Genomic DNA, 21303 nt, shown 5'->3' on the forward strand with positions numbered 1-21303 from the left:
AGATTCACAAAGCATAAAATGAGAGTAATTTTGAGTAGTGAATGACAAAATGAGAAGGTGTTAAGAGCTATAAAAATAAACAATACCTTGGAAATACATTCAGATTCTATGAGTCAGAGATTAGTGTGGTATTTTGTCATCTATTTAATAATTATGTTTACTCAATTGACTTCATTGCAATGAACAATAAACAGCTGTCAAGTTATAAGATGTGGTTCTCCTGATTAAGTAACAGATTTACACCTGGCAAAGGAACATTTTGCCAATAAAGTCACGATAGCCAGTTAGATTATTCTTGGGAAAAGTATGTGTAGTTTGGGGGCGGGCAGTGTTCAACTTCCTGAAAACATCCAAAATGCAGCAGACAATAACAATCTGGTTGATAACTTGTTCCTGATTTGTTGGTACTATTCTTTCCACTTAAAAACAAATTGTTCAACAGACCACAAAGCTCCAAAACTAGGTCTAGCAACTCGGATTTATTAATATGTTAAAAACACTGGCAGGATTTCCTTAAGATGTCAAAATCTAATAATTAAATAGCTTACTTAATGCACCAAATAAAATTCAAATTGTAGAGATACTTATACCAATGTGACTATTTACATTAATCAACTTGCCTACACTTCAACAGGAAAGTACAACACGCTTAAATTATTATTCAACATAAGCATATTCTTTGACTTGACATACTTGTAAAAATTAATCAAATCTAGTTGAGTCTTGAAATTGCTTTTCACATTTCCTCTTTTGAATTCTTACACTCATAATTTCTTAAGCAGATAAAAAGCCTCTTTTAAATAGGTTATAATATTACACCTAACAAAAATAGCATTAAAAACACACAAAAGTTATTAAAAGCTTTAAGTCAATACAATGTTAAGGCTAATAATAGTGTGTTGTGATTTGAATTTATTTGCACTGAAATAAATTATTGTCCTTTGTTTTACTTCCCTGAATTTTCTTTTCGAAGGACTCATCAACATTGTTCTCTAATATTAGTCAAAACCAAAATTATCTAGGCTCCCAGCATTTGGCTCTATGGAAACACATTTTCCTACGTCTTTTAGTGCTAAAAACACTTATAAAAAGGGAAAACAATTATTGATCGTAATTATAAAGAAACACGAATTGGTCGTCCTCGGAGAGCCAGGGAGATTTCTTCTTTCTTCTTTTTTTTTCCTAGTCTCAAGAGAGTACAATTAGACTGCCAAGTAAAGCTCAAAGGTCGTCTGTTTTAACGTGCTTCGGACGGCTGTCCGCTTCTCTCCGTGCTGCATTTTGGCTTCCCTGTTCTTCTTCAGTCCCCGCACCCTCTTCCCCAGGCCCCATTCTTCAAGGCTAGAGAGCAGCGCTCTTCATGTAAAGTCTCAGTAGAGTACCACTAACATCCTCGCGGCCACCAAGGGGACCAGCGGCCGCCACAGAGAGGAAGCACCTGGGGCGTCACGGGGCGGGGCGAGCGCGGACGCACACCTGGGGAGGTGGCTGCGCCCCAACAGCCAAGCTGGGGGAGGGGAGGGGAGGCTACTCCGCCCCCCGCCCTCGGGCGGTGACTCACCGCGCGCTCCGGCCCGCCGAGGTGAGCAGCCTGGAGAAGTGGCCGAGAGGCGGGGTTGCCAGGTCGGGCACTCCGTGCTCCGCCCTGCCGCGCACCCAGAGCGCGCAGTCCTTCGGGGAGCTCGCACCTTAAATCGGGTCCGGACACCGCTGCGCCTCTGTCCTCCCGACGCCAACTCGCGCGCCTCAGGCCTCGCGCCGCCCGGCCGGCCCGCGGGCTCCCCGCGCCGCACGCCCTCCACGCGCCCTCCCGCGAGTCCCGGCCGCCCAGCGCCCCTCTTCTCGGCGCGCGCAGCATGGCGCCCCCCCAGGTCCTTGCGTTCGGGCTCCTGCTCGCGGCGGCGACGGTGACTGTGGCCGCGGCTCAGCAAGGTGAGGTGCGGGCTTGGAGCGCAGTCTTTGAGTTTGGCTGGACGGGGGTGGCAGTCCTCGACGCCCGGGACGGGGATAACGAGGAGGGGACCGAGAGGCTGTGCTTTCCCGCCGGGGGACCGTTGGCGCGGGCTGAGCCCGGGCTAGGCCCTCCGCGCGGAGGCGGCGGCGGGAAGGCGCTCGCTCGCCCCGGCTGGAGGGAGCAGCCTCACTTTTCAGCTTTGTGCGCCTCTCTAGGGCAGTGGCCCGGGGCGGGGCCGGCGGGGAACTGAGCGGCCTCGTCCCGAGATCCTGCGGCCACAGAACCGAGGCCTCACGCCCGGGCGTGCCCACCTCCTCTGGCTGGACGAACTTGGGGTTACAGACCAGCCCGGGCCGGTGGTGGAGTCTCTGCGACGGCGACCAGCCGTCCCTCCCCTACTCGGGTCACCTGCGGCGGGCCCCGGATGTGGACCTCGGGCTGGGACAGGTGGCTGTGGGCAGGCGGCCATGGCCGCTACGCACCTGGGCGCGGGAGACGAGCCTCCCGGGCCTTGACTACAGGGCGTGTGGATGTTTTCCCTTTTCTTTTTTTTTTTTTTATATGGAACGCTTCACGAATTTGCGTGTCATCCTTGCGCAGGGGCCATGCTAATCTTCTCTGTATCGTTCCAATTTTAGTATATGTGCTGCCGAAGCGAGCTGTTTTCCCTTTTCTAAGAATCATATGAGTAATGCCTTACAAGTTTATTGTAGGGAGGCGGAAATAACAATAACCGTAAAGAGTAAAGAACCTGTAATCCCACCACTTCGGGAGTCCCACAGTTAAAAACTGAGTATTTTTTTATTTTAGACATGCTCTTAACATTACCTTAAACCTAAACATGTAGTTTTATATCTTGATCTTTTTCCTATATAAGATCCAGAGTTTTCCATTTCCTTTGGTCTTTTTTTTTTTTTTTTTTTTTTTTTTTTTTTTTTTGAGACAGAGTCTCACTTTGTTGCCCAGGCTAGAGTGAGTGCCGTGGCGTCAGCCTAGCTCACAGCAACCTCAATCTCCGGGACTCAGCGATCCTACTGCCTCAGCCTCCCGAGTAGCTGGGACTACAGGCATGCGCCACCATGCCCAGCTAATTTTTTTTTCTCTATATATTAGTTGGCCAACTAATTTCTTTCTATTTTTTAATTTTTTTTTATTTATTTATTTTTTTTGAGACAGAGTCTCACTTTGTTGCCCAGGCTAGAGTGAGTGCCATGGCGTCAGCCTGGCTCACAGCAACCTCAATCTCCGGGACTCAGCGATCCTACTGCCTCAGCCTCCCGAGTAGCTGGGACTACAGGCATGCGCCACCATGCCCAGCTAATTTTTTGTATATATATTTTTAGTTGGTCAATTAATTTATTTCTATTTTTGGTAGAGACGGGGTCTCGCTCAGGCTGGTTTCAAACTCCTGACCTTGAGCAATCCGCCCGCCTTGGCCTCCCAAAGTGCTAGGATTACAGGCGTCAGCCACCACGCCCAGCGATTTCTTTCTATTTTTAGTTAGAGACGGGTCTCGCTCTTGCTCAGGCTGGTTTTGAACTCCTGACTTGGAGCAATCCGCCCACCTCGGCCTCCCAGAGTGCTAGGATTACAGGCGTGAGCCACTTCGCCCAGCCTCCTTTAGTCTTTAAAAATCCGATTTAGCCTGGTGTGGTCACTCCAGTCTCCCAGCACCTCAGGAGGCCAAGATGGGAGGATCAGGAGCTTGAGACCAGCCTAGGCAATACAGGAGACCCCGTCTATTATAAAAAATAATAATAAAAAAATTAGCCATGGATGGTGCGTGCCTGAGGCCCTAGCTACTCTGGAGGCTGAGCTACAAAGATAGCTTGAACTTAGGAATTCCAGGTTACAGTGAACTATAATTGGGCCACTGCACTCCAGCCTGGGCAACAGAGCAAGACCCTGTCTCTAAAAAATTAAAAAAATAAAAAAAAAACCCCTAATTTAAATGGTGACTGAACAACATTGTACAAATGCCAGACAAGTAGTTTGATTCCACTTTTTCTTTCTTTTTTTTCCCCCAAGACACAGAGTCTTGCTCTGTTGCCTGGGCTAGAGTGCCGTGGCATCAGCCTAACTCACGGCAACCTCAAACTCCTGGGCTCAAGCAATCCTCCTGCCTCAGCTTCTGGAGTACTTGGGACAATAGGTGCACACCACCATGCCCAGCTAATTGTTTCTATTTTTAATTGCTCAGCTACTTTTTTTTCTATTTTTAGTAGAGATGGGAGTCTCACTCTTGCTCAGGTTGGTCTGGAACCCCTGACCTCAAGCTATACTTCCTCCTTGGCCTCCCAGAGTGCTAGGATCACAGGCGTGAGCTACTGTGCCTGGCCTCGTTTTTATTATTCTGGAATAAACATCTTGGCTGCTATCTCTTGATTTATTTATAAGATGTTGCCTAGAAGTGAAGTGACAATTGGCCAAAGCTCTCTCGAAAGGCTTTTATACTTTCACCAACTGGGTGGCCTAAATTCAACAACTACACTTTGAAAATAATGCAGTTTAATCAACTTGTGATTTTTCTAGCTTCAGTTTGGGACTTAGTACTTAATATTAAATTACTTTAAAATGGTAATAGTTGCTGTATGCATATGCTCAGAAAGTCTGTATCTGACTGGTCTGTTTTAAATTTCACATCCTTTGGGGATGAAAAATGTGTTTTGTACAAGTACAGTATAGTGCTGCATAAGATTTTAACTCCTTGAGGATAGCTGCCATACTTCTTCCTTTTGTGACCCCAATATTGTGTTTAGTGCTGGACAGATTTAAGCGGGTATATATCGATTATAACAGACACTGGGAAAAATTAAAGTTAACTTAGGATACTTGGGATATGAAGGACCCATATAAAAATGATTTGTCATGCTAGTTTTTGTTTTCAATGATTGTGCTCTCTTAACTAGACAAAAGGAATTAGATGGCTTGCCAATTTGAAGTTAAAGTCGACTTTAACTTCATTTGAGTTAAAAAATAAAAGTCAAGGATAAAACTATTAAACTGACATCAGTACCCAGCATAGGTTGCTTAGTATCACTTTCAAAATCAGGTACCAGGATTTGATTTAGTTAGGAAACCCACATACAAGGATGCCCCAAAATTCTATTGAAAGTATAATTTTTCCAAGATATAAAGTGGTCTAGAAATTGAATATGTTCCTTTTAAACCCAAAAGTAAGTATCCCGTATTTAAGAAAATGAGGTGCAGAGGAAGAGAAGGTGAGAATTCACAAATCCTAGAATTGTAGTTTTTTGTTTTGTTTTTTTTTTTTGGAAAAGAAGTGACTTATAGGCAGGGATGTTTCTAGCAGGACAGGAGGAAGGAAAGAGCGGAGACTGGGAGTATCACAAAGGCAAAGCTGGATGGCTGAGTCCTTGTTTAAAAAAATTGAAACACGAATGCATGCAGATTAGATTATGTGTATGTATGCAAACTATTTAGCAAGTGCCATTTAGGAAGCACTGAAATTATAGCTTGAAAGTAAAACATTCAGGACTACTTTAAGGCTTTTTGTCTCTGTAACTTGGGTATTATTGTCAGAACATAATTCACCTGGGATATCACAGTTGCTAGTTGGATCTACATTTTAAAGTGAATTTTTTTCATTTTCTAGAATGTGTCTGTGAAAACTACAAGCTGTCCACAGACTGCTCTTTGAACACATATGGTCAGTGCCAGTGTACTTCAATTGGTACACAAAATACTGTCCTTTGCTCAAAACGTAAGTAAAATATCCTTATTACCTTTAAGCTTTATTTTGACTTAATACTTCTTTAATTGATGTGCCTTGAATTGGGAAGAGTTTTATTGGCTCAAATCTGGATGCTGTTACTTTGTTGAAATTATCTCACATCTGAAGCTTTTATCCTTAGAAAGAAACTGTGTGAATATGAAAGTTTGAAATAATCTTTGGCCCTAGGAGTTTGGAGTTAAATTTAAAAACTTTTTTCTGGCCGGGTGCAGTGGCTCATACCTGTAATCCTAGCACTCTGGGAGGCCGAGGCAGGCGGATCCTTTGAGCTCAGAAATTCGAGACCAGCCTGAGCAAGAGTGAGACCCCGTCTCTACCAAAAATAGAAAAAATTAGCCGAGCATGGTGGCACATGCCTGTAGTCCCAGCTACTCGGGAGGCTGAGGCAGAAGGACTGCTTGAGCCCAGGAGTTTGAGGTTGCTGTGAGCTAGGCTGACGCCATGGCACTCTAGCCCGAGCAACAGAGTGAGACTCTGTCTCCAAAAAGAAAAAAAATTTTCTTCCCCTGTAAGCATGAAGCCAGTTATTTTTTTCGTTTGACATTAAGCTTTCTTTTCAGTGGCTTCCAAATGTTTGGTGATGAAGGCAGAAATGACTGGCTCAAAGATTGGTGGGAGAAGAGTGAAACCTGAAGGGGCTCTGCAGAACAACGACGGGCTTTATGACCCCGACTGCGATGAACAGGGGCTCTTTAAAGCCAAGCAGTGCAATGGCACTGCCACTTGCTGGTGTGTGAACACTGCTGGGGTCAGAAGAACTGACAAGGACACTGAAATAACCTGCTCCGAACGAGTGAGGACCTAGTGAGTGGGACTGCCTATGTTACTTGTTTTCATGCGTTTCAGATTCATTTAATTAAACTTATTTTTGAAGATATAATATGATTCCATGGGTTAGAATTCAAAAGATAGGAAAAGGTATAATTTATGTGAATAATTTAGTCTATATTTATATTTTTGCTCATTTAATGTGTTTTAAAAGTGAGATATACTTGTCTTAGGGATTATTTAGTCAAAAGGAACAGAAACCCACTAAAGTTAGCTTAAGCAGAAAATACTAAATTGGAAGGGATTAGAAACTGTAAAGGTGTCAGGACCAAAGGCAGTACTTTCTCCATTTACATCTTCTGAAGCCTCATCATCAATTTTCTGTTTCTCAGAGTCTTTTTTTTTCTGTTTTTTCACTTGAACAGGGAACCAACACAGCCAGCTCAGCCTTGACTTCTGTCGTGGCCAGATAGCCAAAGAACAGAGGGTCAATATTAGAAAGGGGTTCCCTCCTGGATGGGTTCTTTATGAAGGATGTATGAGGGGAGAAATTATGGGTCTATCTACTGCCCAAATCCTTTTTCTATTAGCTCTATTGTAATTCCACTTGAGAATTTTAGTATTAGCTTATGAGGAAAGTAGTATAAAAGACTTGTTATAGTCAGTTGACACTGTTTTTTACTTTATAGCTGGATTATCATTGAACTAAAACACAAAGCAAGAGAAAAACCTTATGATGTTCAAAGTTTGCAGAGGTAAGTGCAATTAAATACATCCTATTATTCTTGCACAATTGGTGCTCAAATCTTCCATCCTACACCATTAGAAAAACCAAGTCTAAATTCTTTTTTATATTTCTGTAAAACAAAGTTAATTGAAATAGAATTGCAAGAATAGTACAAAGATTCCTGTAGTACCCTTCGCTTAGATTCACCAATTAACATTTTGCCACACTTTCTTTTTATGTGTGTATGTGTAGATGCATATGTGTGTGTACTTTTCTATGCATGTATAAACCACTTGAGAGCAAACTGTAAATGTCCTATCCTATTGCCCGTAATTACTTTAGTGTATCGTTTCCTATGATCAAAAGGCATTCTGGTTTTGTTTTGTTTTTTTTGAGACAGAGTCTCGCTTTGTTGCCCATGCTAGAGTGAGTGTGAGTGGCGTCAGCCTAGCTCACAGCAACCTCAAACTCCTGGGCTCAAGCAATCCTTCTGCCTCAGCGTCCTGAGTAGCTGGGACTACAGGCATGCGCCACCATGCCCGGCTAATTTTTTCCATATATATTAGTTGGCCAATTAATTTCTTCCTATTTATAGTAGAAACGGGGTCTCGCTCTTGCTCAGGCTGGTTTTGAACTCCTGACCTTGAGCAATCTGCCTGCCTCGGCCTCCCAGAGTGCTAGGATACAGGCGTGAGCCACTGCACCTGGCCAAAAGGCATTCTCTTAAATAAACCACTATACAATGATCAAATTCAGGAAATTTAATGTTATACCACATTATGCCAGTTTTCCCAATGTTGTTCCTTGTAGTAATTTTCTCATCTTTGATCCAGAACCCAGTCCAAGATCATGTATTACATTTAGTTGTCATGACTCTTTAGTATCTTTTAATATGGAACAGTTTCTTGGCTCTTTTGGTCTTTCATGACATGATATTTTTGAAGAACATGGGCAAGTTGTTTTATATTAAGTCCCTCAAATTTGGGTTTGTCTGACATTTCCTTTGCTTTTTGGAGACAGTCTTACTCTGTTGCCCTGGGCCTGGGTATAGTGCAGTGGTGTCATAGTAGCCCACTAAAACCTCAGACTCCTGGGCTGAAGTGATCCTCCTGCCTTAGCCTTCCAAGTGGCTGGGGCTATATACACCCCACGATGCCCAGCTGATTTTTCTATTTTTAGTAGAGATGAGGTCTCACTCTTGCTCAGGCTGGTCTCAAACTCCTGAGCTCAAGCAGTTCTCCTGCCTTGGCCTGCCAGAGTGCTAGGATTACAGGCATGAGCCACCGTGCCTGGCCTGACATTTCCTCTTAACTGAAAACAGGTTATGCATTTTTGGTAGGAAAACTGCTTAAGTGATCTTGTGTCCTTCACAGTACATTGCATCAGAAGGTGCATGATGTTGGTTTATCCGTTTACTAGTAATGTTAACTTTTTTTTTTTTTTTTGAGACAGAGTCTCACTCTATTGCCCCGGCTAGAGTGCTGTGGCATCAGCCTAGCTCCCAGCAACCTCAAATTCCTGGCTCAAGCGATCCTCCTGCCTGAGCCTCCCGAGTAGCTGGGACTACAGGCATGTGCCACCATGCCTGGCTAATTTTTTCTATATATACTTTAGTTGTCCAGCTCATTTCTTTTTTTTTTTTTTTTTTTTTGAGACAGAGTCTTGCTTTGTTGTCCAGGCTAGAGTGAGTGCCGTGGCGTCAGCCTAGCTCACAGCAACCTCAAACTCCTGGGCTCAAGCAATCCTTCTGTCTCAGCCTCCCAAGTAGCTGGGACTACAGGCATGAGCCACCATGCCCGGCTAATTTTTTCTATATATATTAGTTGGCCAATTAGTTTCTTTCTATTTATAGTAGAGACGGGGTCTCGCTCTTGCTCAGGCTGGTTTCGAACTCCTGACCTCGAGCAATCCGCCCGCCTCTGCTTCCCAGAGAGCTAGGATTACAGGCGTGAGCCACCGCGCCCGGCCAGCTCATTTCTTTTTATGTTGTTTTTTAGTAGAGATGGAGTCTTGCTCTTGCTCAGGCCGGTCTCTTACTTCTGAGCTCAAACAATCCACCAGCCTTGGCCTCCCAGATTGCTAGGATTACAGGCGTAAGCTGGCCTGTTTACTAGTAATGTTAACTTTGATTAAAGTGGTATCCACCAGGTTTTTCCATTGTAAAATTACCATTTTCCCCTTTGTAGTTAATAAATAATCTGTAGGTAGATACTTGGATACTGTATAAATGTTCTTTTTCTAATTAAACTGACGCTCAGCAGTTTATCAATAATATCAATGGACAATTCTAGCCTGAATCATTTATTATTATGACCGTTGGAACATGGCATAAAAATTTCAACTTTAGTTAATGACAATTGTAGACCTTGGGCTATCTGCTTAGTTAAAAAGTAGTGCTTCTGGCCGGGCGTGGTGACTCACGCCTGTAATCCTAGCACTCTGGGAGGCCGAGGCGGGCAGATTGCTCAAGGTCAGGAGTTCAAAACCAGCCTGAGCAAGATGAGACCCTGTCTCTACTATAAATAGAAAAAAAAAAAAGAAAGAAATTAATTGGCCAACTAAAATATATATAGAAAAAATTAGCCAGGCATAGTGGTGCATGCCTGTAGTCCTAGCTACTCAGGAGGCTGAAGCAGCAGGATTGCTTGAGCCTAGGAGTTTGAGGTTGCTGTGAGCTAGGCTGACGCCATGGCACTCACTCTAGCCTGGGCAACATAGCAAGACTCTGTCTCAAAAAAAAAAAAAAAAAAGTTAAATAAAAAGTAGTGCTTCTTACTGTTGTATGGTACAAACATTTTTTAAATACAGATTTTTAATTATTTGCAGTGCCCTTCAGGAGACAATCACAACTCGTTATCAGCTGGATCCAAAATATATCACAAATATTCTGGTATGATTTTCTAATAAATGAGCTTTAGCAGAAAGTTGGTAGAACAGCATGGTTTTGGTATAAAGGATAGCCAGTGATTTTAATAGTGGTTAAATGCATTTGAGTAACAGTTTTAAGTCCTGGGTACTTAATGCGAATTTCCTGTGGTGATAGTTCTTCCATAGCCTTTAGAAAACCCCATTTTACCCTTAAAGAAAATGTAGTATCTCTTAGTATTCCTAAGATATGTGAATCTTCTTACCCTGAAGAATAGCCTCTTTCTCTGATTGCTTTTGGCACATATGTACTTTAGGATATTACTTTAGTTCCCCATCTTCTTTGGTTTGAGGAACAAGTCCTTACCTAGTTAGCCCTATCCTTAACTCTTTCAACTCTGCTATAAAAAAAAAAAGAGTGAATAGTGTAATGGAACTCTTTAAAGATAGTATGAATTTATTCTTATATTTTTCTAGATTAAAATTAATGTCATTTTAGAAGGAAGATACCTTTTTGTTCTCTAAAAAGGACATGGTAAATGCATATTGCATTTCGGATTGCATTTCTTTAGTATTTTAGTTTTACGTTAATTGTACACTGAATATTCTGATTATTGAATGATATTTTTGTATGATTTTGATTATATTAATACCAGTTTGTATTTTTTAATTTTTTCCCCCAGTATGAGAATAATGTTATCACTATTGATCTGACACAAAATTCTTCTCAGAAAAGTCAGAATGATGTGGACATAGCTGATGTGGCTTATTATTTTGAAAAAGATGTGAGTATAATCTTCCTTGTTTTATTCTTGTATTCAGAAATGTAATGTCTATCATGCCTCAATGTATTCAAGATCTTTCATCAGGCCAGGTGTGGTGGCTCATGCCTATAATCCTAGTACTCTGGGAGGCCAAGGTGGGAGGATCGCTTGAGCTCAGGAGTTCAAGACCAGCCTGAGCAAGAATGAGACCCTATCTCTACTAAAAATAGAAAAATTAGCCAGGTGTCATGGTGTATACCTGTGGTCCCAGCTACGTGGAAGGCTGAGGCAGAAGGATTGCTTGAGCCCAGGAGTTTGAGGTTGCTGTGAGCTAAGCTGATGCCACCACATACTAATCAGGGCAATGGAGTGAGACTCTGTCTCAAAAAAAAAGAGATCTTTAGTCAACTTTTTCTGCACTAATGGATCAACCATGTCTCTGAGTGGTTCTTCTGCAGTTCATTTCATTCTCCCTGTCATTTACATGTTCCTGTCTTATTTGTATATTTATGCCTCTTACCAAATTGTTCTGCCTAGAATATCTTCACTCTTTCTTGTAATTCTTACTTATTATCTCCTTAGTTGTTAGTTTGTGCATTTATCCTCCCCTGTATTAATTTACATAAATATTTTGTGCAAGAGTCTGTGTACAAAAAAATATAATGTAACTGGTATGATTAAAATATTTTCCTTAAATATTTTAGAGAAATATTTATATTTTCAGGGATCATTTCTACAGTTTGTTACTAGAGAAGTTTCTCTGAATATGTAGAGCAAAATGATAAAAAATTTTGTTAAATTTTAACATTTTATCGTGAAGTATTTTCTGATAAAATCTGAGATGAACTTCAAAATAATCTGGGCCAGGGTTTGGGAGTGGAAGGAAGAATAGATAAAGTAAGATTGTCCATGTGGGAATATTGTTGAGTGTGGGTAACAGGTTCATTGTATTACTCTTTCTGCTTTTGTGTGTGTTTGAAAGTTCCTTATAATAAAGTTTTTTCAAAGTTTCAATTGAGCAGATTGTTACCACTATAACCATAAAGATTCTTGGCAGCAGGTTTTATGGTGTACAATTGGTGTGTAATTATATGAAGCCATAGTTGGCTTTCTTAAACATCTTTAATTGCTTTTTTCCTTTTCAATATAGCTAAAAGGTGAATCCTTGATGCATTCTTCTAAGAAAATGGACTTAAGAGTAAATGGGGAGCAACTGGAGCTGGATCCTGGTCAAACTTTAATTTACTATGTTGATGAAAAAGCACCAGAATTTTCAATGCAGGGTCTAAAAGCCGGTGTTATTGCTGTCATTGTGGTTGTGACAATAGCAATTATTGCTGGAATTGTTGTGCTGGTGAGTACAGAACAAGTCAAATTTCATTTAAGGGTGTTTTCTTTGAAGAAAAGGTTAATAATATGGAAAAGTTACATCCAGGTTCTGGACATTTTAATGAAACAAAATCTTCATTTTTTGTAGTTCTCTGTAGTGAATTATTCTATTGCATTCCTGGTCCTTTTTACAAAGCATTCACTTTATGAACACAAATGGATACTAACCCAAAAAAAGCTGGCAGCTGAGCACCTCACATGCCAGCTATGTTGCCAACAAGCAGCAAATGTCCTTTAGTTCTAACTGCAAACAGGTCAACACACTTGCTGGGATTAATGCAAAACACCTGAGATCCCAAACCACTCAATAAGCTGGAACACCAGAACACAAAATTAAAGTTAGCATAGAAAAGAGTTAAAAATGATAAATATGAAGCAACAATTCTAAGTAAAGATTAGCAAATTGAATAATTGAATTCAGCAGTGTTTCCGCAGAATGTATCATCTGAAGAAGTAGGGTTTATTTTAGGAATGTAAGTATACTTCAGTGTTAGGAAATCTTAACAACACAACAGAATTCAGAAAGATTTGAGGGTATGTGGGAACTTACATTTTCAGTTCAGTGGAATTACCATACTTGGCTATACATCTGGAAGAAAACAAAAGTGGAATTCCTATTTATCCTACCAGGGCTGGCCATATTACCCAACTGCATGTGAATGGCATGTCGAGAGCACAGCAATGTAGAAAGAGTTGGGCAGTGCACCTCTGTTTAAACACAAATTCCAGATGGATTGTAGTTTAAAATGTAAAAAAATAAGACAAGTCTCAAGAAAAATTAGGAAATGTTTGGCCTTGTGACAAGGGAATCCATGGAAGGCGAGAGATCCCTGAAGAAAAAAATATATGTATTTGACTTGATTAAAATTAAACATTTTATATGGCAAAGATACTATAAAGTAAAAAATACCAATGGTAGACTGGGGGAAAATATTAATGATGTCTAAAACAAGAATGGATATTATCCATAATAACAGAATTCTTACAAATTGATGAAATCTAAAGTAAGAATTACAATAGATATATAGGAGTAATATCTATCGGGTGTCGGGAGGGTGGGGGGGAGGAGAGGATGTGTATATACAACCACAACGAGTAAGATGTGCAACATTTGGGGGATTGACATGCTTGAAGCTCTTACTCGAGGGGGGAGTGGGGCATGGGCAATATATGTAACCTTAACACATGTACCCCCATAATATGCTAAAATAAAAAATAAAAAAAATTACAACAGGTATAGATAGATGATTTATAGAAGAGGAATTTCAGATGGCAAATAAACATGAAAGATTAATCACAGAAATCTCATTGTCCTGTAGAAATGAAAGCGCAAGTACAAAAAAAACCACATTCACAATTATGCAGTTTTGCTTATAAGGGTGAATCTGGGAAAAAAACCTGAGTGTATCAGTGGGAGAGTACATTGTGATATATCTATGATATGGAATAATGAGAATCAGTTCAATCTATATCTTTGGTTTTGGAATGGTTCCTGTGATGTTGATATCACAGGCTCTGTAAAGAGAGAAATGATATTGCAGGATCCCACTTTTAGACTGTTAAACTTATATGCATGTGTTTATGTATGTTTCTATTAGTATGGAAAAAGATGTAGAAGAATGCACACCAAACTTAAATTTCATTAAAGATTATTCATTGTTTTAGTTTTATTGTTTCTTAAATTAAAATTTTACTAAATGTTTATGGATTTTTAAATTAAGTATGTTTAGGAATTGTGTCCATTAAAAGCATATTCGTTGGCTGGGTTTGGTGGCTCACGCCTGTAATCCTAGCACTCTGGGAGGCTGAGGCAGTAGGACTGCTTGAGCCCAGGAGTTTGAGGTTGCAGTGAGGCACAATGATGCTACTGTACTCTACCCAGGGCATAGAGTGAGACTCTGTCTCAAAAGAAAAACAGCATATATGTCAATTTAGACCAACTGTTTTGAATATCAGTCCTAAAATAGCAATCATTTTTCTTCCATTTAGGTCATTTCCAGAAAGAAGAGAATGGCAAAGTATCAGAAGGCTGAGGTAAACGGATTACTTAAGTAATCAAAAGGCTTTGTTGAATCTCTTACTCCTAATAATCACCATACCTTCCTAGACTCTGATGGATCTCAGTTATACTGGAGTCTATACTGTAGGGTCTTAAGGACAGTCTTAGAATGCACTTTTACCTAAATTTTCTTAACATGAGTTCCATGGCAGACCACCTAATATTGAATTTGGCTTCATAGAAGAGTAGAATGGAAAGCCTATGATTTTTATTTTACAATGTGTTAACATTCAGTGGAATCTTTTGGAGCTGAGGTCCCAAACCCCAGGCCTCAGACTGGTACTGGTTGGTGGTATGTTAGGGACTGGGCCACAGAGCCCTCCCCTCTGCACTCCATGGGAAAATTGTCTTCCATGAAACCAGTCCCTGGTGCTGAGAAGGTTGAGGACCACTGTTTTAGAGGCATACTCCAGTGAGTTCGCATTAGAGAAACTTAGTGTTGGCTCACACCTGTAATCCTAGCACTCTGGGAGACCGACGCCGGCGGATTGCTCGAAGTCAGGAGTTCGAAACCAGCCTGAGCAAGAGCGAGACCCCGTCTCTACTATAAATAGAAAGAAATTAATTGGCCAACTGATATATATTGAAAAAAAAACTAGCCGGGCATGGTGGCACATGCCTGTAGTCCCAGCTACTCGGGAGGCTGAGGCAGGAGGATTGCTAAGTCCAGGAGATTGAGGTTGCTATGAGCTAGGCTGATGCCACGGCACTTACTCTAACCTGGGCAACAAAGTGAGACTCTGTCTCAAAAAAAATAGAAAATAAATAAATAAATAAATAAATAAATATAAAATAAAATAGAGAAACTCAGTGTTACTAATGATCTGATTTATTGTCTCTATGCCAGTGAAATAATAATTTTAAATGAACTTAATTTGTCATAATAAATCTGTTGCATACTAACTAGTCACCTATACTAGTGTGAAATCAAAGTGTCAGATTTTTAGTATGCCTCCTCTCTTGGAATTAGATTGGAACATACTTGTCCTTGAATCCTATCAATAACGTTTTTTGTATACTCACCAGTTTTTTATATCTGTATATTTATATGTGCTACTTACTAGTATTTTAGCAAATAACAAAAACAGAAATGTAAAAGAATATTGAAAAAATCTAATAGAACCAGAAAGTTCTAGCATTTTCTTCCCAATCCATAATAACCATCTGGTTTACCTGGTTTGGTGACCATAGGTCTAGGGGACCATCTCTGAATTGAATTGTAACAGACAAGCAGAATGACAATGTAGTGTTGTGGTTAAGAGTATTACAGACCTGGAGTTGACCACTTACTAGCTGGACAAGTTATGTAACTTCTTTAAGCCTTTATATTTCCTCATCTACAAAATGAGGATAATAGTACAGACCTGTTGCAAAGATTTAATATAATCTTTGTAAAGATTAACATTAATCTATATAAAGTGTTGGTCCCATCGTTGCCATAGCAAAACGTTTGTCAATAGTAGTAGGAGTAATTATCACTGTTGTCTCAGTTCTGCCTATAATTAATTATGTTATCTGGGATACTTCTTTCTGAACTTTGATTTCTTCACCTATAAAATGAAAGATTGATAAAAAAAAAATGAAATGATTCTTCCTAGCTATAAAAATAGTATAAATTTAATAAAAATATCATCAATTTTTGAAGATCTAGCATATTTGCTACTTTCCCCCGTCATTTTGGCCATCTTGTCTCTAAATAGCAACTTGGACACATTCAATGTGTGTTTCCTTGTAATACAGATGTCTTTTTTTTGTTTTAATTTAAATAAGTCTTCTAAATATGGGAGAGAATCATCTGGTTTTCCTCTCCAAATGTTTTGGGTTTTTTTTTAACTGTTTCCAGAATAAATAAAAGATTGGAAAATTACTTAAAAATTTTTTCCTGTGCTTTTTCTTTCTGTTTCAGATAAAGGAGATGGGTGAGATGCATCGAGAACTTAATGCATAACTACTGTACTTTGAAGATTAAACTACAAGAAGGGAAATTACCAAATGGACTCAGATTACAAATGTATGAATGTGGGACATGTTTTGTTAGTTAACATCATATATTTGCAATAGTGAAGTCTGTACTCAGAATATAAGCAGCATGAAATTGACTTTACCAATCTTAAAATTTGACCACAAGTGTCTTATGTATGTAGATGTAATAGAAAACCCAGAACTTAGACTGCATAGTTAAAATTATTTATGCATAACATTGAAGAGTATGCATTAGATATGCTTCCACAGTAGAATTTGAATGACTACTGTCTCATTTGTGATTGAAAGCTGCCTTTCTATTTGAGTCTTGTACATATAAACTTTTTTTATGAACTATGAAATAAAACATTTAAAACCAAATTTTATAACTTTGAATGACATTGAGTGAAATTTTAAATTTCATGGCATACACATAATAGGTTAAAATGCTTTGAATGCTAACTACAAATTAGAGTTTTCCGTGAGTACTTACAGTCATGTATATTTGATATAAAATGTAGGCTGGGTATAGTGGTTCCTGCCTGTAGTCCAAACAACGGGGGAGGCTGAGGCAGGAGGGTTACTTGAGCCCAGGAGTTTCAGGCTACAGTGAACTATGATCATGTCACTGCACTGCAGCATGGGTAACAGAAAGAGACCCAGTCTCTAAAATATATATAAACATATTTATATATAAAGTATATAACCCATAATATGGAACTTCTATACAGAAAAATCAATTTTATTCTGAGTGAATCCAAGATTCCATTTTAGACAAAAATTGGCATTTTGGGCCAGGTGCGGTGGCTCACGCCTGTAATCCTAGCACTCTGGGAGGCCAAGGCGGGCAGATTACTTGAGGTCAGGAGTTTGAAACCAGCCTGAGGAAGAGTGAGACCCTGTCTCTAATATAAATAGAAAGAAATTAATTGGCCAACTAATATATGTAGAAAAAATTAGCTGGGCATGGTGGTACATGGCTGTAGTCCCAGCACTCGGGAGGCTGAGGCAGAAAGATTGCTTGAGCCCAGGAATTTGAGGTTGCTGCTGATGCCACTATGGCATTCTAGCTTGGACAACAGAGTGAGACTCTTGTCTCCAAAAAAAAAAAAAAAAAAAAACCTAGCACTCTGGGAGGCCGAGGCGGGCGGATTGCTCAAGGTCAGGAGTTCAAAACCAACCTGAGCGAGACCCCGTCTCTACCATAAAAATAGAAAGAAATTAATTGGCCAACTAATATATATATATATAAAAATCAGCCGGGCATGGTGGCTTGTGCCTGTAGTCCCAGCTACTCGGGAGGCTGAGGCAGGAGGATCACTTGAGCCCAGGAGTTTGAGGTTGCTGTGAGCTAGGCTGACGCCACGGCACTCACTCTAGCCTAGGCAAGAAATCGAGACTCTGTCTCAAAAAAAAAAAAAAAAAAAAGAAGCAGCCACTTACTCCTTACCCCTAGGGCTGAGACAGCAACCAAAGAAGAGGCCTGCTTCATTCTTCCCAGCCCCTATCCTGGGCTGAGATCCAGACCTTGTGGGAGAAGGAACTGTGACTCATTGAATAGCAGAGAAGTTGCGGTGCCACAGTGACAGAACTTTTTGAAAATCTGAGTTGTGGAACTTGCTGGAAATCTCTCTAGGGTAGAAATCATCAAACTAATCAGGCTGGCCTGCTACCTGTTTTTATATAGTCCAGGGGTCAATGATGGTTTTTGGGTTTTTTTTTGTTTGTTTTGTTTTGTTTTTTGAGACAGAGTCTCGCTTTGTTGCCCAGGCTAGAGTGAGTGCTGTGGTGTCAGCCTAGCTCACAGCAACCTCAATCTCCTGGGCTCAAGCAATCCTACTGCCTCAGCCTCCTGAGTAGCTGGGACTATAGGCATGTGCCACCATGCCCGGCTAATTTGTTTTTTTTTCTATATATATTAGTTGGCCAATTAATTTCTTTCTATTTATAGTAGAGGCAGGGTCTCACTCTTGCTCAGGCTGGTTTTGAACTCCTGACCTCAAGCAATTCGCCCGCCTCAGTCTCCCAGAGTGCTAGGATTACAGGCGTCAGCCACCACGCCTGGCCAGGTATAACTTTTGATTCCCCAAGAGAACCTAACAACTAATAGCCTATTGTTCACCTAAGCCTTACTGATAAGAAACAGCCAATTGACATATTTTATATGTTATATGTGTATTCTTACAATAAAGAAAACTAGAGTGGCCAGGCACGGTGGCTCACGCCTGTAATCCTAGCATTCTGGGAGGCCGAGGCAGTTGGATCGCTTGAGGTCAGGAGTTCGAAACCAGCCCCCGTCTCTACTATAAATAGAAAGAAATTAATTGACCAACTAATATACGTAGAAAAAAATTAGCCAGGCATGGTGGCGCATGCCTGTAGTAGTCCCAGCTACTCGGGAGGCTGAGGCAGCAGGATTGCTTGAGCCCAGGAGTTTGAGGTTGCTGTGAGCTAGGCTGATAGCTAGCTCACTCTAGCCTGGGCAACAAAGCGAGACTCTGTCTCAAAAAAAAAAAAAAAAAGAAAACTAGAGAAAAAATGTTATTGAGAAAATCATAAGGAAGACAAAATATATTTACTATTCATTAAGTAGAAGTGGATTATCATAAAGGTCTTCATCCTCATCGTCTTCACATTGAGTAGGCTGAGGATAAGCAGAACCTTGAACAGTTGCTCTTGCTGTCTTAACGGGTGGCAAAGGTGAAAGAGGTGGAGGAGGTGGAAGGGGAAGCAGGAGAGGTACACTTGGTGTACTTTTATTGAAAAAAAAAATTCGTGTATAAATAGAGCCATGCAAGTCAAACCCGTGTTGTTCAAGGGTAGACTGTTAGTTTTAACAGACGCAATGGCCCACAAAGTCTAAAGTATTTACTCTCTGATCCTTAGTTTGCTGACTGACCCCTGCTCTCAAGTGCTGGGGCAAAGCTATTCAGGGGCAGTTGTCTCAGCAGACATCAAAGGCACTCTATGATATTGCCCATGGGGTTGGGGGGCAGGCACTCAGGGAAGCTCCTGGCAGGTGCAGCAGTGTGCTGGAGAAGCCTCCCATGCTGCAAGAGCCTAGTGATGGAGAAGGCTGGGTGCTGCAGGAGCCTACCAAACCAGCACACAAGAGCTAGGAAACTATACTTCTTGCAGTGCCTCTCAGCGCCCTCTGCTGACCAAGCTTCAGATCTATTTTTCCAGAGAAGGGGAAAAGGGTGAAACTTGAAACTAAGGCAATAAGTCAACAACTGGCACACTCTTCAACCTGTTGCCTTCCAGTCTCTGTCCTATCACTTCTGAAGCTACTCTTGCTGAGGTCAACACTGACTCTGTTGCTGATGAATCTGTCCCTCAGTGTTGAAGCATTTGATTTCCCTGAAGTCTATCACCATGATGACTTCCCCATTCCCTACACCAGTATGTTGCCTGTACATTCTCTTCTTTGGCTTCACTGGTATTAGTTTCTTCTGATTGTTTTCCTCTTCTACTGACTCTGCAATACTGATGTTTCCAGGATTTGTTCTTACTTCTATTTTTCCTCCCTTTTACTTCCTGGAGGATTTCATCCATTCCCTTGCCTTTGTTACCATCTGTGAACCTAGATGATAACAGAAGTGCTATCTCCATTTCTGTCCTTCATCCTGAGTTTTATACTAAATTGCCTGTTTCATGCAAGTAGCCTTTAATGATCTCTTCGTCTTCCCCAAACCTATTTCATCTCATGTATTCTCAGAGTCAGTTAATAGCATCTTCATGAACCAAGTCCCAAATTCCTCTCTCTCTCACCTCTGCCATTAATTTAATTGCCAGTTCCTGTGATTCTCCTCCAGAAATAATCCTCTATTCTGCTTTCTCTTACACACTTCCTGTGTTCTCTTTGCCACCAATCTATTCCCTCTCCAGCCCAAACCCCATATTGCTCCCAGAATTATTTGCCTAAAGTTGATCATAACACTTTATTTTAAATTTCAAAATATTAAGGGGCTACAAATGTTTTTGTTACATGGATAGCTCTTATAATGCTTTATCAGGGCTATTAGTGTGCCCATCACCCCAATAGTGTTCCTTGTACCTGTTAGGTAGGTTTTTACCCCTCTCCCCTCCTCCCTTCTTGATTTTCAATGACCTTTATATCTTTTTGTGCCCATTGATTAGCCCCATATCATCAGAGAGTATGAGGGGTGTTTGTTTTTCCATTCCTGAGATACTTCACTTAGGATAATGATCTCCATTCTCATTGCTGCAAAAGACATTATTTTATTCCTTTTTATGGCTGAGTAGTACTCCATGGTGTATATGAACCACATTTTCTTTCTTTATTTTGAGTCAGAGTCTTGCTTTGTTGCCCAGGCTAGGGTGAGTGCCATGGCGTCAGCCTAGCTCACAACAACCTCAAACTCCTGGACTCAAGCAATCCTCCTGCCTCAGCCTCCCGAGTAGCTGGGACTACTAAAGGCATGTGCCACCATGCCCAGCTATTTTTTTTCTATATATATTAGTTGGTCAATTAATTTCTTTCTATTTATAGTAGAGACGGGGTCTCTCTCTCTTGCTCAGGGTGGTTTCGAACTCCTGACTTCGAGCAATCCGCTCGCCTCAGCCTCCCAGAGTGCTAGGATTACAAGCATGAGCCACCACGCCCGGCCACATTTTCTTTTATCTACTCGTGAATTAATGGGCACTTAGGTTGGTTCCACATCTTTGCAACTGTGAATTGTACTGTGATAAACATTTGAGTGTAGGTGTCTTTTGATAAAATGATTTATTTTCCTTTGGATAGATAGCCAGCAGTGCGATTGCTAGATTGCTGGATCAAATGATAGATCTACATTTATTTCTTTGAGGAATCTCCAAACTGTTTTCCATAGAGGTTATACTAATTTGCAATCCCAACAAGAGTGTATAAACGTTCTTATCTCTCTGCATCCATGCTAGCATCTGTTGTTTGCTGCCTTTTTAGTAATGACCATTCTGATACGGGTAAGTTGATATCTTATTGTAGTTTTAATTTCCCTGATGATTAGTGATGTTAAGCATTTTTTCATATCTGTGTTAGCCATTGTCTATCTTCCTTTT

General features: G+C 40.7%; 1 protein-coding gene and 1 non-coding gene across 2 annotated transcripts; one reads left to right on the top strand and one right to left on the bottom strand.

Annotated features, from left to right (window-relative positions):
- Positions 1 to 1573: 1573 nt before the first annotated feature.
- EPCAM (epithelial cell adhesion molecule) lies at positions 1574 to 16623 on the top strand. The gene is made up of 9 exons (XM_012755675.2): positions 1574 to 1932; positions 5571 to 5678; positions 6269 to 6512; positions 7166 to 7231; positions 10030 to 10093; positions 10752 to 10853; positions 11983 to 12186; positions 14211 to 14255; positions 16187 to 16623. The coding sequence occupies exons 1-9, from the start codon at positions 1857 to 1859 to the stop codon at positions 16226 to 16228; spliced, it is 951 nt and encodes a 316-aa protein (XP_012611129.1). The 5' UTR covers positions 1574 to 1856; the 3' UTR covers positions 16229 to 16623.
- On the bottom strand, positions 2510 to 2614 carry LOC142870272 (U6 spliceosomal RNA). Its single transcript, XR_012918704.1, has one exon. It is a non-coding gene; the product is annotated as a U6 spliceosomal RNA (small nuclear RNA).
- Positions 16624 to 21303: the final 4680 nt, after the last annotated feature.

Source organism: Microcebus murinus, chromosome 3 (assembly GCF_040939455.1).
Source record: "Microcebus murinus isolate Inina chromosome 3, M.murinus_Inina_mat1.0, whole genome shotgun sequence".
Taxonomy (NCBI): Eukaryota; Metazoa; Chordata; class Mammalia; order Primates; family Cheirogaleidae; genus Microcebus; species Microcebus murinus.